This window comes from Botryllus schlosseri, chromosome 1 (assembly GCF_051294905.1).
Source record: "Botryllus schlosseri isolate E-star chromosome 1, Bs_hap1, whole genome shotgun sequence".
NCBI classification, from domain to species: domain Eukaryota; kingdom Metazoa; phylum Chordata; class Ascidiacea; order Stolidobranchia; family Styelidae; genus Botryllus; species Botryllus schlosseri.
This window is the reverse complement of record NC_137236.1, coordinates 1,588,707-1,610,064: the sequence shown is the minus strand read 5'-3', so window position 1 is coordinate 1,610,064 and position 21,358 is coordinate 1,588,707. Positions and strand designations below refer to the sequence as shown.

The following is a 21,358-nucleotide window of genomic DNA, read 5'->3' as shown; positions in this document are numbered from 1 at the left end:
GTAGAAGTATTATGTACTTCCACAGAGAGGAAGATAGAGACCAAGACGACGAAATTCAGGTGCAGAGTCCAAAATTTATTCATGCTTGGCGCAAAATAGATGTGGACGGACTAATATATTTCCTAAAAAGTTTCGATCAATATAATGCATGTAGCGGTTACGCGGTTCACGTGCGCTATTTCAGGTGACTCGTTTGAAAAGATATGTTCTCAGAACGCGACGATTTAGCCTAGCCCGCAGTATGCAGCAGTAGTCACTATTGTAAAGCGAACCTCGAATGATCGTACGATACGCAAGTCGAAAGCGATCTAACTGGCTTGGTTGCTTGATTGCTTTTTCATTGGGTCAATTTCCTAGTGTGCATTATCTATATTGTACATTCTGTTGCGCTTTCTCATTGAGTTTGTGTTTGAGTGCTCTGTACGACGGTTATTTTTCTTGGGCGGCGCGCCAAATTGACAATTTTCGAAGGCATCCTATTCTTACCCTTACGGTGTGAGGTGTCTTGACTTTGATTTATCTGTTTGCAAGTCATTGATATTTCTTTTGAATTTTGTTAATAAAATTCTTCAGTCACACATATATCTTAGGGCATCTTGTTGGGGGATTGTGACCTAACTCGCAACACTTTATTTTCGCAGGAATCCACTCTATCATTCAAAATGGTTCTTTCCCTCGCGACAGTGGAATTTTTGATCACTCTCTTCAATGCAGAATTTGTCAAATTGATTGAAGAACTGGGTGTCACGCAGGCTGGTTTACGGGAGTTATCAGAGTTTAAAGTAAAAAAGGTCTGCTACAGATATATTTTTCTTATGCTATTTATTTAGTTTCATGTCTGGTGTGGATTTGAACTCTGAATCACGGGTGACCGATTTGACTATTCTATTTTATTCTACTATCAAATGTACTTCATCATCTTACAGTAGGTAATCCAGTAATCAATACCTGAATATCTAACAAAAACAAGTAGGCTAACCGAATGATTTCTTGAGCGCCCTTGAATTAATAATATTTATGGTTGGGTAGTTTGCAGGTGGCCAATTCGTTTAGGGTTCAAGGCATCATTTCATGGCTCGCAGTCACAATTTCAGTACAGTGGATATGATGGTCTTATTTTAATAAGAGCATATAATGCAAAAATCTTATAAGATATCGAATTCGATATTTTTAGTAACGAGAGAATGCGCAGTGCAGTAAGATGCAAGTTTCAATTTATAACTTGTGCTGTCAATTTCTACTTAACTTGCGTTCATAATATTGCGAGTCGGTCTGAGTATACGCAGAAGTGGTTAATGTTGTCAGCGTCGCAAACCAAGTCCAAGCAGAAGTAATGGTTTGAATTTATACACAATTCCAAGTAAAGTTAGCTCTTAAAAAACCTGTTCAAAGTAGAAAATGTACGGCCTGGAAGGTACTCAGTAAAAGTATTTTAGTCGATGTTTTGCAAATATTTTGCAGTTTATCAGTGGTGGCTACTTTTGAATTTCTGCTTTTAGAAATCTAATGCGTGAAAAGTATGTGCATTTGTGAAAGAGCTGTTCGAGTATAAATGGAAGTAGCTTAAAATCGAAACACATTGGGCTAGTAATGTAAGTAGGCATAACCTGTTTTGTACTCTGAAAAGTAGTCTTTTGATGGATGGGGTTAATACAGTTTTCATACTTTGAGTACTTACGCATGTGGTCGTCTTTCCGTTTCGACTTGAGCAATTTTTCGGCAAGTCTACTTACTGGTTACAATTTGCATTCTGAAAAGTATTAAGCAGTTCGTAAGTTTCCATTAAAATTATGAGTGAAATTGTCATAATAACCATGTACTCTGGAAATATGTAAGTGACTCGTTAATAGATGAGGATAGCAAACCAGTACTAGTACTTCTCCAAAACTTTGCCTACTTCCGCTACTTACTCAAGCGGCAATGTTTTTGACTACTTCCAATTCTACTTGACCAGTTCTGTTACATAGGGTTACCATACGTCCTCTCTTATGAGGACTTATCCTCCTTTATCGGGGTATTGGAAATGTCCTCTGAGGACGCCTAAATGTCCTCCTTTTTGAGATTTTGTCCTCTTTTTTCAGAATTTTGCTGAAACACAGGGCAAAATCCGACCGAGATACCATAAAATAACATTGAACTAACTGTCAGGCGGGTATTTCGTGAGCTGAGCGAAAGTTGACCTTTTTTTATAGTCAACCGACTACGAAGTAGAAAAAGTTTACCATTTTTACCCGATTCCAGAATATGTTAACCCTATTTTACGAGAATAATTGCTTGTTGTATTTTGTATTCTGATATGGAGAAAGTAGGTTGTGTTAAGTTTTCATAAATTTTGATTCTGGAAAATATAAAGTACTTCATGGATAACTTTTCATCTATTTTATAAGTGAAATTGTACGCTCAAGCATTGACGTTGTCAGAGGTGAAAATCAACAATGCATGCTACAAATAATAGTTTTGGAAAGCTGGCAGTTAACAATTCAAATAAGGTATGCTTCTCCGTGCCAAGCATATAGGTAAGTTCAGGTAAACATGAGTGACCATGACCACGTTACATAGCCAGAGTTCCTTACAACCTATATCCAGAGGTGATCAGTAACAAAGTACTTCTACTTGTCGTAGTAATTCAAGTAGATTATTCCTACCTAACTACTTGCTCAAGTGGTTATGATTTTAGAATACTTTCAATTCTATTTGTGGTTTTCATTTTTCAGTCAAAACTAGGCCTTGAGTACTCACTTTTTTACTACCTGCATATTGATTCTTATACCTCTACTTGAGTAAAAATTGAAGGCATTACTTCTGCTTGACCACCGACGATGACTACTTTGACCATCATCTTCTATATCATCCGTCTGTACAATGCATATCATATTCATAAGTAGATTTTAAAAAAAGCATGTTCTTTGATGAGACTAAAACCGATGTAGTATAAGCATTATGGAGAATCGAAGAATTCATACTAAGTACTATTGTACTGAAACTGGATGGATAATTATTCAAATGGGAATACATCATAACAATCAAGTAATCCTACCTAATGAAACCAATATTGTGTTCAGATAAGCAAGATCGTGCTCGATTGCACAGAAGAAGAAGAAAACATCTGGTCGATGGACTGGTCGATGATTGAGACTTGCTGGAAAAAGTATCAAGTACGATTCCTGATTCGATTCATAAATTATTTCCAAACGCATTTAAATTTACCTATGATTTTATGTGACTTCGGACCCAATGATCTCTTCCGTGGCTATATTCAAGTCTGAAAAAAAATTCATGCATTTTAGTTGGATCTCCTGGATATTGCCGTGAATGGCCAGATACCCGTCGACGATTACAAACTAATTTTGGAGCGCGGGAGAGCAATTTCCGTTCCCCTTCATATCCATGCAATGTTTTACGTTGAGAAAGCAGATGAATTCAGGAAGACGTTAGAAGATTGTCAGCGAAAGAAGGTAGTACTTATCATCCAGTATTAGTTGCATTGGATATATTGGACATTCTTCTCCCACCATCACACGTTTATCATTGAATTCTGCCGCACAGTTCGAGTCCCCTCCACATAAATTAAGTTATATTCCATGCCCGTGATATCCACCGCAGTTGCGGAGTTCGTGATTCCTGGTAATTTGTTCATCTATAGCAGGGGTGTCAAACTCAACTGGCGTCGCGGGTCAGAGTCAAACTTTCAGAGCACTCGCGGGCCGGACCAGTCAAATGATTCCAAAATATTTTCTTAAAATCCATGCCCTTGTTTTTCACTTGAATACTTGATTATAAAGCTTATACGCATTATAATAATCACGTTATATCACGGCCATCTTGTTCTTTTCCATCAATACCTTCATTATTCGCAAACAACCGAATTGGCGAAATTACGATGAATGGCCGGACCGACGATATACGTTGGCGAATTGCTATGCTTGCTTTGTTTTAGTCGGAATCTGACAATCCTGTGTAAGCGTTGTGAGGAATACAAGCGATTTGACCGTAAACGTAGACGTTGAAATTTGGTTTATTATTTTTACATCTTGATCCGGGTTTCTCTGGAAGCCAAGGAGATGTTGACTCATAAGCGCAAAATGAGTGCTCCCACAGATATTTAAATTATATTTTGGTGTCATAATTATATTATCCACTTCTGCAGATAACTGCTTTGTTGTCCATTTTTGCATGAAACTGTGAACTCACTGAGCACTTTTTCGCCTTCTCAGAATTGAGTGTCGATCAGGGTGACCACTGATGATATTTTGAGAATCTGAAAAGAGGATACCTTTAAAAAAAATCAGACTTGAAATACAGGAGTGAAATTTGAAAAAAATCGCAAATTTATTCCAAGTTTGTAGTTGGTTAAGTAAAAGAATGTCAACTTTCTGGCTCAACTCCTGAAAGACCTGCCGGAGCGTTACTTCAGTACTTAATTCAAATTTCTCAGTTGAATTTTCACACACATTTTACCAAAATTTTTAAAAAAGAGGATAAATTCTCAAAAAGAGGTCATTTGAGCTTGCTAAAACGTTGCACACCAAATTCGATTCAATTCCAACCAGTAGAAGCCAAGGTCACTCCAATTGAAATTTCGTTCATGTTTGAAATAATAATATTTACGGTGACCAATTTCATCACACCGACATGACCAAAAATCGTGTTTCGGGTATGCCTGAAGTGGCAGGGATGTCGTTTCCCTTGTTTTGATCTTGACAGGGTCCCAGGGTGGGTTTCGAATGAAGACATCGCCAGTGAACGAAAAAAAATATATGGTCTTTCAATATCACCAGGACCCCCTTGTCATAGAGTTATATAAGGCATTGGTGTTTACCACGATATATGGATACAATTAGATTATAGTAACCGAATATGGAGTAGGATGACATGAATAGAGGACGATAACTTTTGATAGGAAAAGATCTGTCATGATGACCATAAGTATTATAATTTGCCTGTGGTAGTACTGTAGGAATGGTGCAGAGCAAATAATAAAATATCATATAATATCAAATTGTATCTTGCGGAAATTTACATTGGACCGACCAAGAATATTGATCACTTGAGAAATATATATACCTGGATTTTACCTGCTTGTCAGCTCATTTTCTTTTCGTGGTCGTTAATTTCAGTGTGTAAAGTAGGCCTACTCTATTTGAAAATTATCTCACCATCGTTCTGACATGTCTATTTCGATAAAGTGAACTATTTTACAGGTAGTCCGTGTCATATATTTTTTTCGTTTACTGGCGATGTCTTCATTCAAACCCCATCGTAGGTCCGTATCAAGAGCGAAACAAGTGAAAAAGACATCCCTGCCTGGAACACGATTTTTAGTCATGTCGGTACGACGAAATTGGTCACCGTGAATACTATTATTTCAAAAATGACCGAAATTTCAATTTGAGTGACCTATGGCTTCTACTGGTTGGAATTGAGTCAAATTTGGTGTGCAACGTTTTTTAGGTAACCTGATGATTTGACAACTACCGGTAAGCTGATGAATTTTTTTTTTAAGTTTTTTTGAACACCCCTCATGCATCTAGAACACTTTCATAAAAGTCAGAAAAGAGGACTTATGGTCAATGGCAGTGACTTGTTGCTGACGGTGACTACAGTGTAACTTCAACAGCACGGTCGGATGGTTATAATTTGACCTGAACCAAAAATGGTCGACATTTTCTGTCTTGAGAGAATGGAAATGTTTCCTACTAGAAATTTCAACATATATTAGAAATGTGCCAGATAATACGGCCATTTTTTCGGAATCGCCTAGCGAGCCAGACTAAACCGTCCAAACTGGTGATCCAAAGTATATTGTAATACATGATGGCCTCTGGTGAAATGGTCAACAATAGTGGTAAGAATCATTGTAATACACAATATTAAGAGTCATAATTTCTCACAGCAGATCGAATATATCCGATGCATATTACGGTATCGTGTTCCACTGGCTGACATTTCGTCTCTCATCAACAACTCCAATTTGAAGAAAGTAACATTGATATACGAGTGGGGACATGATATGTTGAAAGGAGACGAATTGCAGAGAGTCCAGAAGATTGTAAATGATCTCGATACTGAGTTGGAAGTTTTAGAATGTGAGTCATGGTTTAGTTGCATCGTATCTTAGATCCGTTTTATTAGGTATATTAAATAAGCACAATTACTTTGAATGAAATGCTCAATTCAGGTCCAATTCGTTACTAACGCTAAAAATCAAGAGCCTTTAGTTTCATGCATGACATAGTGTCGTTATCAGGGTTACGTGATAACACACGGTATTCATGTATTTTAGTTTCATTCGATATCCCATACTTAATACGATTAATAGTTGTACGAAAATCAGGCATGATCTCTCACACGTAGCCGATTGTGAGCTTGCATATCAATTTCGAAGCAAGGCATCGTTGAAGTGCGTCAAAATCTACTTCACTTGACAATGTCAAATATGCATAAATTATTAGTATTCACCATAAAAAATTGTTGACGTAGAGGTAGTATACGAACAAAACTACTTGAGTAAGCGAAACAAGTATATAATAATAAGTACTACAGAAAAGCACAAGTACTTCGCTGCTGATAGTACTTCTACCATTATGGGGCGTGATAAAGATATATGGAGCCTGATAAGGAGACGATAAGTCAAAGAAACTTGTAAACCACTTTCATATACTTTTATAACTTTGGAACAAATTTAATACTTCATGCAGCTTATTTACGACATCTGGTGACCAATCAGACTCTGATCGGTTCTGAGAGTTGTTAAAACGAGACCGTGAACGATTAGAGGAGGTAAAAGTAGTCAGAGTTAGGACTCAAGTAGAACGATAAATAGCACATTAAGCTGCTGTTGATGTACAAGTAGAAGTAGCAATTTCCAAGAAATAACAAATTAACTTGAGGTGGAAGTAGAAAATGTATTAGTCTGAAATGTAGTGGAATAAGTTGTTTCAAAAAGTAGATTTGGTCGAAGGGCCGCATACTTTTAGCAGTTTATAGGAGATATCTACTTTCGAAATTGCAAGATATGTCTTCGCGACTAATGCAAAATGCCTAATAACACTGCCAGTGAGTGGAATCTTTAAAAATATGTTCATGCAGTGACCGTGATACATGGGCTATTTGAGGCGGCTCCTATAAGAATTTCATTGAAAACGATGACGAATACGGAGCTAGGAACAGCTTGATACTTTTTAAAATCAATATAGTATAAAGTCTGTAGTTTTCAATAACAACTGTGGCAAGAAGTAGAAACAGAAGTAGTCTAAAATGACAACCCCTTGATTAAGCAATGCAAGTAGACAGCAATACTTGACTAGTCTGATAAAGTAGAGTTACTCTGTTACTGACCACCTCTCTGCATGATTCGTGGTTTTATGTCCTACAGCATCCCACTTTTTATATTGGCGCTGATACGAATCATTTCATCATTCATGTGCATTGTGCATTCTTTTCGGTAGAACTGAATTATAATCAACAACATTGCATTAATTCGGAAATCGTTTTGTCCAACTTAATCAAGTACTCTCATTATTGAAATAGCATTCGTGATTTCTTTGTTCGATTTACCTTTGATACGGAAACAAATATGCGAGTTCATATTCGTTTTGTGAAAGTATCTCACAGAACGTGGAACAGGTGCCAATATAAATCGAATATAAATTTAGTGATTGGAATAGATTAACATTACGTAAATAATTAGAAATGGATTAAAGTTACTTTCACTCATTTGCATATCTAATTGGATTATATATACGTAATATGCATTCTATTGCCGGGGCATCATATTGTGTGTAATTTCTCATTTCACTGCCCACTGACATAACTATAACACATTAAAACGACACTGCGCTCTAAATATAATGTTGTCTGAAATGAAAGTGGAGAGTGTGAAATACATTTTGGCCGCAGCAATGTTCCCCTTGAAAGCCACCACTTTTTAACTGGAACTATAACAAATCTTTTCACGATTTTAGGAGTCCACTCTATGCATCTCTCTCATGCACTTTTTGATCAAGTTTCAGCCATTACCGGATTGGACGTGAATATGGGCGCGAGACAAAATAAAATATGGATTTGTACTTGGATTTGAATGTATCATCAGGAATAGGATTCGGAGTTAAAATAGTAGATAAGCGCAAGTTCGGTACGCTTAATTACCATAACCAAACCACCGTGTATTATAGGAAACATTTCATTTATATTTTTGATGATTTCAACTCTCTTTGAGCGTGATGACTGTTTCAGATATTACGCAATAGGCTTAGCACCAGAGCACAATTCATAGGATGCATGCATCTTTTGCTAACAAGCATTTTCAGCTATATAACTTATTTCTTATTTCAGTGTACCGAGAAAATGATGCCTGGAAGCGACTCGACGATCAATTTTATATGAGGTGAGTATATGTTGCGAAGTGTGACCGTTCTAAAATGAGAGTTGAGATTTATTCTTCCATTACATCGTCGATCCATTCGAATGCACATCCGGTTTCAAACAACAGCTTCGAAATATTGTGACGCAAATTGTGTATTAATTAAATTAATATACAATATTAACTGATGTGATGTCGCATAGTGACGTCATAACGTTGACACGCAGAGCATCGAACATAGCTTTGTGGAAAAAAGACATCGTTTATTCTGCAAGAATATAATAGCGGTCGCAACATACTTTTCACGTCACTCCTAGTTTTGCTGAAAAAAATAAAAGTTGTCAAATAGAAGTAAAAGTAGGCTGAACTAATAACTACTCAAGTAAGTAGTGTAAGTGGACAAAACGTACTTTTATACTTTGAAAAAGTGGAGTTAGTTGGTTGCTGACCACCTCTGTCAATATATACTAAAGTTGATCTTCGGCAGTAATGCGTCACTTCAATTCATGATTACTTGCTGCATTCAGACCACACAGATTTCATTTTATTGGGAGAAATATTTGTTGTATTATGAAATTGAGATTTGATGAGATACTCGAAGAATTTATATGTCAATGCGGCGTAGGTCGAGAATTAATGCGAACGGATTGTTTAGCTGCTGGGGGTGATATAAATAGAGTTATTGGTCGTAATATGTTGTCACAAAATTTTCAAAGAGACTATCGAAATAGTCATTGATTAAACTCGAACAGAAGTTGGAGTGATCCCGTTCATTTTTTACTCGGGTGCATGTAGCAATAGTGTAAATGAAAGTTTGAAAAGTACTGGAGTATGTGCATTTCAAATATTATTACTGGACTGGTTGTCGAATACTTTTCTTAGGTAATCGCAAGTGACAACTTACAAATTTTTCGTAAACTTCGTCTTGAATCTGCTCAATAGTTGTGCTGCAAATCGACAAGATTTCACATTTATTTCCAGTCAGACTCGGTCATCTATAAGATTTCCTGCTTTTGCCAAATTGATAAGTATTACAATTACAGTTAAATTTTCTTTCAACATACAGTAGAATTAGAATTGACGCTACACAGTTATTTCCAACTTATGGTAGAATTATAATTATCGCTTTACTTTTTTAAAAATAGATTAAAACTGTAGTATAGCTGCACATTTTTCCAAATTAGATTGGGATTGGAATTACTGAGTCCGCAAAAAACTAGGTCATTGAATCCAGTTCCGTTACTATCAAATCAACATGATAATAGCAAATGTCTGTCCAAAAAGCTTGGCTCGTTTCGCACTACATAATTCTCTCAGTAGCATTCACAGGAAAACCAGAGATAGGGTTTGAATTAAAATGAGAAAATATAAATTATTTACCAATTTGATTAGAATTAGTGCAGAGAATCATTTCACAAAATAGATTCAAGTTATATTACCGGCATTTGCTCTAATTAGTCTAATTAGACAACTAGAATTATCTAATTATCCAATTCTGGCAGAAGTACGCTTATCGTCACTAATATTTTAGGCTTTCCATAAAACAAGCCGATAGCTACTTTTCGAGTGTCATTGATACTCGATATTGTTAACAGCACCGCAATTTCTCTCATCGAAATGTTAACAAAGTCCTCTAGCAAGTACACCGTCACAGCCAATACCGCTCCCGCGATACGATGTGTTGTCTGCAGGTTTATTTTCATGAAATTCGTGTACCGACTAAATATGTTACCGTGTATTGGATTGTGTGCCGACGATACGTGAGAATCGTCTCGCGAAAATTTAAATGCCGAATCGTCCTGTAGATTCAATCCCTACGATTTATCCGACTCTGATCCCAGGTACTCTACAGCAAGTCGAATTCTATTTTGTGCATTGTTATGACATACCCGTGTGAACAGTTAATTTTCTGCTTATAGTTCGAATAGTTTGCTGACGTAATTGATTAACTGGGATAGTGATTTATTCAGAGATATTTGTTTTTCAGGGAGTTTCTGAAAAGGCAGTAGATGCAACATTGTTACTCGTGTACAAGAGCCAATCGTCATCAACAAAATTGAGACGTGCAGAGCAGAATTACTACTATTCGTTTTAGAATTCAAACTGACTATTTCATGTTCAATCGATGCAATTTCACGAAACTATTTCTAATATGCATTTTACAATTAAGTAACCAAAACAGTTGCATAAAGCTTCACAAATCGACGAAAACAATGGAAATGCAATAAATGTCAGGTCGAACCTATATATTTTCGAAGAGGAATATTTTACGGCACAAATTACTGAGGGTTGAATGGATTTGAATGCGAAGGCTGTTTGACTACAGTAGAGTCCAAGCCGTCATCCTGTTGAATTTTTTGCTATTATAAGGATTTACTCGCAAGTTGGGATCGACCCGCGGGATAAAATAAACATATACCATCGTCTTACACCTCTAAAATAATTGATTATAATAAAAATTACATAAAAATCATAAATATGGAAAAATGAAAAAAATTGTTATATTCTTAGATGTGCACTGTGCACTGTGCAGTGTGTACTTTGTGCTGTCTTTACGTTTTGTGTGATGGATTATGATAGAAATTAAATGTTTCAAAAAAACCCAAAAAATATAAAATTGAAAATTTTGTTGAAAATGAATGTAGTGTAGTATATGAAATTCATTGTGATGTCAATTATGTAGGATTCTCCATATTCCATCATGATCTAGTGATCTTTCTCTATTCTCTACTGATGCGTGTCGTACGATATCCTCCTATCTGTTCATGACATCGCATTGTGTCTTATCGCATTGTACATTGTGTGTGACTTGTTCAGATAAAAATAATAACCCAACAATGTTATGTTATGTTATGTTATCTTTAGTACAGTTGACTTCAGTAAAGTGTTGAAAGGTATGGCCTACTTACCGAGTTTAAAACTTTCATTACCAAGATATTTCATGACCTTGATATTATACTGTAGAATGACGGTCGCTGTACTTCGAGCCAACGATTTTTCTTGCTTCTATGACCACCCAGCAAACACATTACGGCAAGCGGATACCCGTCGGATAACTTGTCATTTGGCACAGAGTCATCCTACCGCTATCCGGTTGCACCGAGCGTGTCGACTCCTGGTGGTATCCAGTGGGTGACCACTGACCATCCATCAAGTCATTTCTGAGTCACTTCCTGGCCACTGTAGGGACAAAGTCCGGTTGGGACCGATATCCATAGACTATCCACTGATCAACCCTCTGAATACTAGCTAGCTCCTGGACCTGCATATTTCCTTACCACAGGTTAGGCGACGCACAAATACACTTAAACAAGATTAATTTTCAGGCAAAAAGCTTATATTATCAAATTGTCAGCAATAAAAACTAAGCAGCAACGAGTAAAATTAACAACGGCCGTAAATCACGTCAAAATCAATCACTCACTCAAGTTGAAGAGATACAATAAAGCAGCAGGTGTACTCAAAAATATCACAAGCAGTCGTTGGATCAGTTAATCAATTGGGCTAAGAATATTGGGCTAAGAATAAGACGACTAACGAAGTATGTACACTGGGAAGAATACCACACATGGGCTAGTGTTGAAAAATAAAAATAAAGTTCAAAGCAATTACCTTCAATTTCGTCAATGAGAATAAAAACAAGACACGCACCGCATTACACATACACAACGATATCAGAAACACCAGAGGTTGGCAAGTTTTGAAAATCATTATAGGCAATAGTACAAATTGCAGCAAAAGCACAGCAAAAAGTCAAAGCAACAACTGTCAAACAATCAAGGTGAAGAAGCATGCACACTGGGAGGATTACAGAATACGACACATGGGCAAGTGTTCAAAAATGAAGATAGGTCGAAGCAATTACCCAGAATTCTGCTAATGAGAATATGAAAACAAGACATGCACCGCATTACACATACACAAATGTATCAGAAATACAGAGGTTGGCAAGTTTTGAAAATAATCATGCAACAAGACATAGCGATAGGCCTACATCACAAATTGCAGTGAAGTAGAAAAAAGCACAGCATTGATTCAAAGCAACAACCGTCAAATCAAGTTGAAAAAGTACGTTCACAATATGATAATACCATTGAAATGGGACGGTAACAAAAATTCGAAAAGTGGCAGGTTGAAGTTCTTCAATGACAGTAAAAATACATGAGTAGTATAGTCGATCGCTCGCATGCGGCCATGGGGCTCTTATGGGCGGGGTGGCAATTCGCCTGGAAACCCGGGGTGGCGATTCGCCTTTTTAGACCCCCCTCTGGGCCGCGATTCGCCATGTGTTCTTATGGGTGCGGTCGTGATTCGCCTTTTCGGGTATAGGCTGCGGCGGTGAGGTGTCTGAAAACCCGGGGTGGTGACTCGCCTTTTTTGCTATAGGCCGCGGTCGTGATTCGCCGTGAAAACTCGTGGTCGTGACTCGTCTTTTTTGCTATAGGTGGTGGCGGTGATTCGCCATGTGTTCTTATGGGTGCGGTCGTGATTCGCACTTTCAGGCATCTCTCGCACGTCGTACTTTCGCGTATAGGCTGTGGCGGTGATTCGCCTGTCGTGTATTCTTACGGGATCTGTGGTGATTCGCCATGTGTTCTTATGGATGCGGTCGTGATTCGCACTTTCAGGCATCTCTCGCGCGGTGTTGAATATGTACGAGTCACCAACAATAACCGCACAAACGGAAACGTGGCTTGCAAGAGGATTAAGCAGTGCGACCTATATTTCGAATGACCTGCGTGCGGAATTGTTTCCGTGCAGTCGTGTGCTACTATCGATTATTACACTAGATCAGTCAGTGTGAAATAGTTTGCTAAATCTAGGAATCAGTCGCATGGTGTTACTTTAGTAATTAGTTTACCACAGAGCCGGCGTAGCCGGTGATTCGAATACCGACAAATTTTCACTTATTTCTGACCCAACCCTAATCCTCTGTGAAGTTGACGCTTATTCAAAAAGGTGTGAAATAATTGTAAAATCCTAATCCGAAACCGATTATTTCGACTTTGGCGTAGTGCGCATTGAAATAGGATTGACAAACATGACTAGCAACTTCCCCCACAGTCCCGTTTCGATATTATACACACACTGATTTGAAACAAGTAATGTAACATTACAACTCTATTCCCGATCCAGCTTTCCGTTTGTCAAAGAGACATTTTAACATCTTACCATACTCAAAAGAATTACTCACAACATTACCAATTGTTAAAAATCTAGTTTTAGGTAATATTTCGGTAATTAGTTTACCATAGAACCGGCGTAGACGGTGATTCGAAAACCAACTATTTGACGCTTTCTGGTGCTTGCTATATGTTTTTACACTTCGAACGTGGTGGACTTTAGTTGCGTGATAAGAATATTCAACCAATGTGTCAATTTGTCAACTCGAAATGAAACTTACTACACAGCTCAAGTTGATTCGTATCTGAATGTGTTAATTCGGTACAATTCTAATTATTTTGAGAAATCTTTTCGTGATCTTTTGATTCGACCGTAACCTGAATATTACTGACGCCGACTTTCAGCCACATCGAATTATTCGCACATTCCACGACGCTGTTTTCACACTTATAGAATCAATACCAACTATAATTCTACAAGAATCAAGAATCACAAGTATGTGTATTATACAGTTATTGTCTTTCTCAACACGAAATCAAACTCTTAACAAAAACACGCATCTTATCACTCGTCAACTCTATCATGAAAAGCCTCGAGTCCTTATTATCAAAAATGTTATAGCGCGGTGTCGGAATCCATTCGCGGGATGTACTAAAGGTAAATCCAGATAATCCAAAATGAAATATTTGGACTTTGACATAATCTGAATTGAAATATATTGACAAACATGACTACCAACTTTGATCCAGTCACATTCCAAGATCATACTTTGAAACAATCCTTGAAACTTACAACTCTATTCACGATCCTGCTTTCCGTTTGTCAAAGAGATATTTCAATATCGTACCATACTCAAAAGAATTATTCACAACATTAACAATTGTTAAAAATCTAGTTTCACTTACTTGATTATATCACTACAACTCATAAATTTGAAATAATTCATCCTGGTTGTACTCGTATGATCGGTCTTTTTTTTATTCGATTGTAAAGGTCGTTACTATTCTGAAGACAAAGTATTTACTAATCGGTGCATATACGATTTGACTTGAACATATTATATTTTGAGTATACGAGATTTGAATGTCTGAACAATAACTGACTAATAATTTATCACAATTAAATCCGTATATTACAGCGTAAAAGATATTTGAATGTCAGCAACTCGGTAAGGTCATAGTTACTACCACATTACCTAATTTACCCGACCAACTCGTCATGATCATTCCTGAAATCAACACAAACATGACTACTGACTTGAGTTAACCACAAAACAGCATCAAGTTTTAAATCCACTTGTAGCTTACGGCTTATTTGAATGCGGGTTATGTTTTGTTGTAATTGAGTGTACGGAAATAGTATTACGTCTCGACATCTCACCATCTTACCATATTCAAAGAGTCAACCACGAAAACATTGTCAAGTAAATCCGTTTGTAACTTACCCGACCAACTCAAACAGTATCAGTATGAAAAACAGCCAAACATACACGAATCCATACAATCACTAAAACCTAAAATTCATAACAAGCTTGGTTGTATTCATATCCATACACATCTTTTTTTATTCAACTTGAAAAGTCGTCACTATTCTGTAAGATAGAGGAATTACTACGCGGTATATTCTGCAAGACAAACTAATTACTACTCGGTATATTTTGTAAGACAAAAGTAATTACTTCTCAGTGTCGGCGACTTGAGATTAACATAATATGTTTGAGTATACGAGATTTGAAAGTCTGACCAACGTAGTTGAGAATTCATTTCTTACAATCGAACGATGGTGTTATATTCAAAGTTATCATGCTGTGAACATAAGGATTGACACATTGATTTGACATATGAGATTTTGTAATAGTTGATCATTACTTTATTATTAAATTATTTGCGTTAATTAGACCCGGCGTTGTGGTAAATGTTATGACAGCAACAAACTTTTCAGTACCAATGTTATTAACATATTAAGCTGTAAAACTATGTGTGTCTGAAATGTTCTTGATAGGAAAATTACTCCACCTTGGTAAAAATCACTCTGCGTATCGCGGATATCAGAAAATATTTCCAGTAACCAAGACTAAAGATGAAACGACAATATCGGTATTATTACATTCAACAATCAGTACAATTATTAAAATCTATCGTTTGCGATAAACAGCACTAAAAATGTAATAATTCCAGTATTCATACATTAAACCTCCGATACAAAATGCTTTATTATCCCGATTCCCAACGGGTAATTGAAACGACTAAGTGTAGAATCAGTATATCACAGTATCGTTACTATTGAATCCAACGATTTATTGTCGGAATTTGTGACAGAGAATTGAAACATATGCACTTTACAGAGTGTGAAAATATCACTTTGAGTATCGAGTACCGTTCGAAGCTAGCGATCAATTCTTAATCATTTCAGTAACTCACCATTGTGCGTGCTAAATGTAAAATATCGCGAGGTTATACACTCTAAGACTTAGATCATTACAAAAGTAAATTGTGATATGTTTGTTAGATGCATCCAATTCAGTTAGAAATGTCTGGTGCACAACAATCGTAATATCAAAAAAGTACTTGCTACACTGTTATTTGCTAAACGTGTTTTGCATTGTTGTTCATTTGTAGTATTGATTGAAATTGTTCTTGAACCCTCAAATAATAATTCCTGACATGAAACCAAGCCGCTGAAAGTCGCTACCATCACGAAGATACAATGTGTACGATGTTTGTCAAATGTGTCCTACCTGGCCAACAGAAAACAATTTTCACTCACTTGAAATGAAACCAATGTGATGGTCTCCATTCGATATTTTGTTTGTGGCAAATACTTTGCAATGAACACATTTGCGTGGTTGAGCTTTACATCATCAAGCTGTTATTTGTAAATCAAGATTTCGGTAAACTTGTAAATGTATCGTTTAACTAACCGACATTCAGTGATTGGGGAACATACCAGACGATACACATCCATCTCCGAAATACTGCGTTGATCTTAATTTCCATCGTCGTGATAATCGAAGTACATTTCTTTCGAATTCGTAACAACCGACTATGACATGATAAATTTTTGACAAGTTATGCTTAGAAGAATGGTTGCATATCGCGAAAAAAAAATATACCACTCATATTGATACTATTACTCCATTGATCGATATTTTCAAACGAGTAAAATTTATTACTTGAGTTTCCCCGCTTAATGTAAATGAAAACTCAACCGTCTTTTAACATCACAAAGACATTGATAAAAAGTAGGCAATCAAACACAACACTTTGTACGACACTAATTATTGTTCCACACATCTCATTTCATACTAAGTGTATACGAAAGATATTTATGACACATGAAAATATTCCCATGCTACAAACCTGTACAATGATTGGTGGTGCTTTCAAACTGTTTCGATATCACAAGAACTTTATTGTCTGAATGGGTGTTCATGTATCTTAATAATCAAATAGTTCAACACAGAACTAGTACGAACAGAAACATCAGAGTTGTTTACACAAAAGTTTGTATGTGCACAGTATGCGAATACCATGTGTAAGTCCAGCACAATTGTGGTATCCATCCGATTTAGTTAACACAATTTACGACACCGAGGTCGCCTCATCTTTCGTAAGACAACAAACCAAGGCTTCAGGATATGTCCATGTCATAGCAATAAATCAGCTACTCCAACAACAGAGTACATATGTTTTCTAGTTACGGTGCTTACATCTTACACACAAATCAATCTGCTTTGCTAACGAAAAGTGCTGAGTCATCACATGGTTGTCCTCACAACAATACAACTAAAACATACTATCATACAAAATGGCCGTTATAGTCACCAATGGTACATCGTACAAGTAACAAGTCTCGAGAATCCAGTTATTCAAAAAACGTGAAAGTATTTCTACACCAAGTCGTTATGTTGACGAAGACGTATATTGTAATATCATGATCGATTTGTATTCGTTGACCGCAAAATGTCACTACTCTAAATAATTATTTTTCACTCAAACACAAAAACCTACTTGTCGCCATTGGTTTTCATCAAGCACGAGTTCAAGAAACTTACTTACTACGACATGAATTGTTATTTTATGTTGTGTAAATAGGTAATAATTAGTTCAAGTAACACTATATCAACATCATCGAGCTGTGCGAATAGATTTACATGTGGTCTTGTGGTTTTAATCGAAGTACACAGTACGGTCTAATGTAGAGTCATCTCTATTGTACAGCAACTCGGTAGTCGAAATGCATTAAAATTTAAACAGCGATCTTGTTTCATCACGCGAAAAATATGTTCACTATCGCGATACTTTGCACAGGACGTGTAAATCCTTTTCACACTCGTAATAGTATACCAACGGCTACCGGCGACAACGTTTAACAACACCAACGACACTAAACATACGATACCTACCCAAGTAAAATTTCCATTTTCACCTGGAGGTCAGCCGTTACCTGAGTAAAAATACCATTATTCTTTGGAGATTTATCGTTTAATCAGAGTAACAAAACATTTTCACTTGGGGTTCCATCGTTTCCCAGAGTAACAAACCCCCCTTTCCTTTGGGAATCTATTTTTTTTTCCGTGGGTAACAAATCTTTTTCACTTGGAAATATCTTTTTTCCTCGGGTAACAAACCTTTTTCGCTTGGAAACATATTTTTTTCCCTGGGGAGCAAACCTTTTTCACTTGAAAATATATTTTTTCCTCGGGTAACAAACCTTTTTCACTTGGAAATATATTTTTTCCTCGGGTAACAACCCATTTTCACTTGGAAATATATTTTTTCCTCGAGCAACAAGCCTTTTTCACTTGTGAATATATTTTTTTTCCCCTGAACAGCAAACCATTTTCACTTGGCGGTCCGTCGTTTACCTGAGTAAAAATATCATTTTCCTTTGGAGATCTGGCGTTTACCCAGTGTAACAACACATTTTCTCTTGGTCATCTAGCTTTTCCTAGAGTAACAAAACCATTTTCATTTTGAAATCTGACAAACACACCTGACAATTTGATATTTTTGTATATTGTTACAACGGATAGCGACAAAATATACACCAACAACAACTCCAATACATTTGTGTAATCGCATATTCACTTGTGCTGATGCAACCCATCAGAATCATCGGTTACCCACATGCAATGTACTGTTGTACATCGACGTTTATGTTTTTGGAAAATTGGACAATAGGCTTCGATAGTTCTGTGATGTCCGGGTTCGTGCTTTGGATTTTCCAGAGTCAAAATGTCTGAATAAAACACCTCCTTGACGATGGTTGGTATGTGGATAACGGTGTTCGGAAAACGGTTGGATTTATGTCACCCACCGCGATAACAATTCCAGGTCGAGATTTCCCCCGCGTGTTTACTATATTGTGTCTTTATTGGTCATGTATGTCTCGACATTCAGTTTGAAATCGGAAACCCTGATAAAGTATGTAACCGGATCCGGATATCAACTCTGAATTGATAAACCAATGAACAATATTCAAAGTAAACATGTTACACCCTGTGTTTCCACGAAAAAATACCATCCAGATATACGTCGCGCTTGTTTGCCCACATCAGTATACGCGTAAATGGAGGTGTGTGACATTGCATGCAATGTGTTGGTATACAAACATCGATCCACAGACATTATCATAGCCGGTAGTTTTGATGTAGATCGAATGTCATCACACCCGTTAACAATGTCATACCAATAAGCCACATTGCAATGACTCTGAGTCAATCTGAAGCGTGACATACAGACACACAAACATCGAACCGTAACATGGGTTATTCGCACGACGGTGAAAGTGAACTATACAGCATATACCAATAGAGCGTTCACAGTCGAATATGCGAACCACGCACAATCACATACCCTGGTTTTTGTTGGATATGTACGAAACCAATAAATCGATACATTTCTGTTCCTTCTACGTCAATAATACAAGCGTCATTCCAATGCATCGCTCGAATGTAAGGTTCGTCGGGTGTAAAATCCATGTCAAATAACACCAAAGTGTGCTTTCCGTGTTTTATTATTTCCACCGACGCTTCTTGTCTGTGTCGTAACACTATGGTGCGGGGAGTTGAAAAACGGTGGATTGTGAAAGGGATTGACATGACCAACAGAATCGACGTCAATAGACTTGTGACGATGTCGTTTCAAAATGATACCGATCTCTTGTGGCGACGACCGTTTCGAAATGTCACCGGACGAACTGGACCCTTACGATGACGTGTTTTATGATTGCGTGTGAAATCGCGAGGTAGTGTTCTATTGTGGTGTACGATTGCAGTCTTCATTCCACAGAAACACACCTTATTGGATCACAGTATCAGTCCGAGATTTGCAGAATCACTGTTCACGATATTTATCACGAGTCGTTATGTGGGAGTAGTGACATCCATGCATCGTGATTTAGTGAAAGACTGATCGCAATCATTTCGAGCACCCGTGATTCGATAGTTCACCTTGGTCAAACGCTGCAGTCTCAGCAGAAAACTTCGGTGTCGACAACACGATGGATATTGACCGATGTATCCAATTGATCTGGGTGGTCTGTCCGGAGATAGGGCCATGACTATCTTGTAATGTTACAACACGATAACACCATCGAGTAAATCAGTGAACGGTGCCGAAATATCGATGTAATAGCGCGGACTCAGAGTCATTGCAATGTGGCTTATTGGTATGACATTGTTATCGGGTGTGATGACATTCGATCTACATCAAAACTACCGGCTATGATAATGTCTGTGGATCGATGTTTGTATACCAACACATTGCATGCAATGTCACACACCTCCATTTACGCGTATACTGATGTGGGCAAACAAGCGCGACGTATATCTGGATGGTATTTTTTCGTGGAAACACAGGGTGTAACATGTTTACTTTGAATATTGTTCATTGGTTTATCAATTCAGAGTTGATATCCGGATCCGGTTACATACTTTATCAGGGTTTCCGATTTCAAACTGAATGTCGAGACATACATGACCAATAAAGACACAATATAGTAAACACGCGGGGGAAATCTCGACCTGGAATTATTATCGCGATGGGTGACATAAATCCAACCGTTTTCCGAACACCGTTATCCACATACCAACCATCGTCAAGGAGGTGTTTTATTCAGACATTTTGACTCTGGAAAATCCAAAGCACGAACCCGGACATCACAGAACTATCGAAGCCTATTGTCCAATTTTCCAAAAACATAAACGTCGATGTACAACAGTACATTGCATGTGGGTAACCGATGATTTTGATGGGTTGCATCAGCACAAGTGAATATGCGATTACACAAATGTATTGGAGTTGTTGTTGGTGTATATTTTGTCGCTATCCGTTGTAACAATATACAAAAATATCAAATTGTCAGGTGTGTTTGTCAGATTTCAAAATGAAAATGGTTTTGTTACTCTAGGAAAAGCTAGATGACCAAGAGAAAATGTGTTGTTACACTGGGTAAACGCCAGATCTCCAAAGGAAAATGATATTTTTACTCAGGTAAACGACGGACCGCCAAGTGAAAATGGTTTGTTGTTCAGGGGAAAAAAATATATTCACAAGTGAAAAAGGCTTGTTGCTCGGGGAAAAAATATATTTCCAAGTGAAAATGGGTTGTTACCCGAGGAAAAAATATATTTCCAAGTGAAAAAGGTTTGTTACCCGAGGAAAAAATATATTTTCAAGTGAAAAAGGTTTGCTCCCCAGGGAAAAAAATATGTTTCCAAGCGAAAAAGGTTTGTTACCCGAGGAAAAAAGATATTTCCAAGTGAAAAAGATTTGTTACCCACGGAAAAAAAAATAGATTCCCAAAGGAAAGGGGGGTTTGTTACTCTGGGAAACGATGGAACCCCAAGTGAAAATGTTTTGTTACTCT

General features: G+C 37.2%; 2 protein-coding genes across 2 annotated transcripts in view; both read left to right on the top strand.

Moving 5' to 3' along the window:
* The window catches only part of LOC145450326 (uncharacterized), a 198,565-nt gene that overhangs the window by 21,454 nt on the left and 155,753 nt on the right, over positions 1-21,358 (top strand). The window lies entirely within an intron of this gene.
* On the top strand, positions 1,028-11,207 carry LOC145440194 (uncharacterized). The gene is made up of 5 exons (XM_080317801.1): positions 1,028-3,155; positions 3,288-3,455; positions 5,897-6,086; positions 8,335-8,386; positions 10,350-11,207. The coding sequence occupies exons 1-5, from the start codon at positions 3,114-3,116 to the stop codon at positions 10,369-10,371; spliced, it is 474 nt and encodes a 157-aa protein (XP_080173927.1). The 5' UTR covers positions 1,028-3,113; the 3' UTR covers positions 10,372-11,207.